General features: G+C 35.2%; 1 protein-coding gene across 1 annotated transcript in view; it reads left to right on the top strand.

The window, feature by feature from the left end:
* Positions 1–2,279: 2,279 nt before the first annotated feature.
* Positions 2,280–2,940, top strand: part of LOC106477262 (glycine-rich protein 5-like) — a gene marked incomplete at its 5' end in the record, with an annotated part of 2,136 nt that continues 1,475 nt past the window's right edge. Inside the window, 2 exons of the mRNA XM_013937850.1 lie at positions 2,280–2,459; positions 2,743–2,934. Of these exons, the coding sequence (XP_013793304.1) occupies positions 2,280–2,459; positions 2,743–2,934 (372 nt within the window). The remainder of the gene's footprint in view (positions 2,460–2,742; positions 2,935–2,940) is intronic.

Here is a 2,940-nt window from a genome sequence, read left to right on the forward strand (position 1 = left end):
ATTGAATAGAGCTTTTTGTACAGTTTCGTGACAGTTATAACAAACCAATGAAACACGTATATATAAGAGGATTGAATAGAGCTTTTTGTACAGTTTTGTGACAGTTATAACAGACCAATGAGTCACGTGTATATAAGAGGATTGAATAGAGCTTTTTGTACAGTTTCGTGACAGTTATAACAAACCAATGAGTCACGTGTATATAAGAGGATTGAATAGAGCTTTTTGTACAGTTTCGTGACAGTTATAACAGACTAATGAGACACGTGTATCCAAACCTGGTTAGATTTAGACTAATGATAGAATACAGTGACCACCGGTCTTTTTGTTTTCAGCGGAATAATGAGCACTTAATTTGAAAATTATGAAATATCCTGTTTATTTGGCAGCGACAGATAAAATTGTTAATCCGGGATTCAGAGGTTATTAGGTAACATGTTTTTACATGTACAAATTACAGATTCTGTAATACATTCTAAGAACTTATGAGCTATAACTAATCTAAACTATAGTCATTAAATAATAACATATAACCTGAAACAAGTCAGACGACTTTAGATACAGTAATAAATTCCCTTATTTGTTTTTATTCAAACAACCAATCGAATGGCTGCATGCAGTATATAAACTCGCGTCTGTGGTCAAAAGACTCAACTGACCATTGGCTTTCTCTCTAGTTGACGACCAGATCATCAAATTTATGCGACAAGAAACAAGTGTAAGCAAAATATTATTATACTTAGTCATTAGTTGGTAAGCCTTTGGTGTACTTAGTCATTAATTGATAAGCCTTTGGTATACTTAGTCATTAGTTGGTAAGCCTTTGGTATACTTAGTCATTAGTTGGTAAGCCTTTGGTATACTTAGTCATTAGTTGGTAAGCCTTTGGTGTACTTAGTAATTAGTTGGTAAGCCTTTGGTATACTTAGTCATTAGTTGGTAAGCATTTGGTATACTTAGTAATTAGTTGGTAAAGCTTAATTTAGTATACTTAATAATTAGTTGATAAAGCTTACTTTAGTATACTTAATAATTAGTTGATAAAGCTTACTTTAGTATACTTAATGACTAGTTGATAAAGCTTACTTTAGTATACTTAATAATTAGTTGATAAAGCTTACTTTAGTATACTTAATAATTAGTTGATAAAGCTTACTTTAGTATACTTAATAATTAGTTGATAAAGCTTACTTTAGTATACTTAATCATTAATTGATAAAGCTTACTTTAGTATACTTAATAATTAGTTGATAAAGCTTACTTTAGTATACTTAATAATTAGTTGCCTCAATAATTAGTCCTTGTTTGCATTGATGTTATTTACTGACTACAACTCATTGGTTCATGTTTGTGTTAATGTAACTTACTGACCACCATTAATTTGTCCATGTTTGTGTTAAGAAAACTTACTGACCACCACTAATTGGTCCATGTTTGTGTTAATGTAACTTACCCACGGCCAATCATTGGTTCATGTTTGTGTTGATGTAACTTACCCACCACCAATCATTGGTTCATGTTTGTGTAAATGTAACTTACTGACCAATGTTTGTGTTAATATAACTTACTGACCACTGTTTGTGTTATTGTAACGTACTGACCACCACTAATTGGTCCATGTTTGTGTTAATGTAACTTACTGACCACCAATCATTGGTTCATGTTTGTGTAAATGTAACTTACTGACCACTGTTTGTGTTAATGTGACTTACTGACCACTGTTTGAGTTAATGTAACTTACTGACCAATGTTTGTGTTAATGTAACTTACTGACCAATGTTTGGGTTAATGTAACTTACTGACCAATGTTTGTGTTAATGTAACTTACTGACCAATGCTTGAGTTAATGTAACTTACTGACCAATGTTTGTGTTAATGTAACTTACTGACCACTGTTGGTGTTAATGTAACTTACTGACCAATGTTTATGTTAATGTAACTTACTGACCAAGGTTTGAGTTAATGTAACTTACTGACCACTGTTTGAGTTAATGTAACTTACTGACCAATGTTTGTGTTAATGTAACTTACTGACCAATGTTTGGGTTAATGTAACTTACTGACCAATGTTTGAGTTAATGTAATTTACTGACCAATGATGGTGTTAATGTAACTTACTGACCACTATACTTTGTTAATATATTCCTGTCCAGATGAACGTCTTCTTTACACTGTACTTACTGACCACTATACTTTGTTAATATATTCCTGTCCAGATGAACTTCTTCCTTACACTGTACTTACTGACCACTATACTTTGTTAATATATTCCTGTCCAGATGAACTTCTTCCTTACACTGTTACTCTCAGCTGCAGTGCTTCTTGATGCTGCTCCTGTCGACACCACCTCGGAGGAGGAAACCCTGAAAGCTGAGGCTACGGGCTACGGTGGAGGAGGTTATGGAGGGCTAGGTGGTTATGGTGGTGTTGGAGGCCTCGGGGGAGGAGGCTACATCACGGCAAGTATTTATGTATTCTTTTAAAATACCAAAATTTTCATTTCTGAAACAAAGTTTAAAGCCCCAGTGCTAATCGCTAGTTGGTTTTTACTTCCATAATAACATTAACTTCGCTACTAAGTGTGGGAAATCTCATATTTATTTAATAAAATGTTCTGATGAAAAAAAATCATTTATTGGCAATGATAGTTTTATGACCTGATGTCAAATTTAAAGTGTAGGTGTATAACTTGTGAACTTTTACAGGGAGTACCAGTAAGTGTAAGTGCAAATGTACTGGGAGGAATTGGTGGTGGAGGTGGATTTGGTGGCGGAGGTGGACTTGGAGGCGGATTTGGTAGGCGGAGGTGGTCTTGGAGGCGGATTTGGTGGCGGAGGAGGCCTTGGAGGTGGATTTGGTGGCGGAGGTGGACTTGGAGGCGGATTTGGTGGCGGAGGAGGCCTTGGAGGTGGATTTGGTGGCGGAGGGGGTAATGTCCTG

The sequence above is a fragment of the Limulus polyphemus genome, unplaced genomic scaffold, assembly GCF_000517525.1.
Source record: "Limulus polyphemus unplaced genomic scaffold, Limulus_polyphemus-2.1.2 Scaffold13728, whole genome shotgun sequence".
In the NCBI taxonomy this organism is placed as follows: domain Eukaryota; kingdom Metazoa; phylum Arthropoda; class Merostomata; order Xiphosura; family Limulidae; genus Limulus; species Limulus polyphemus.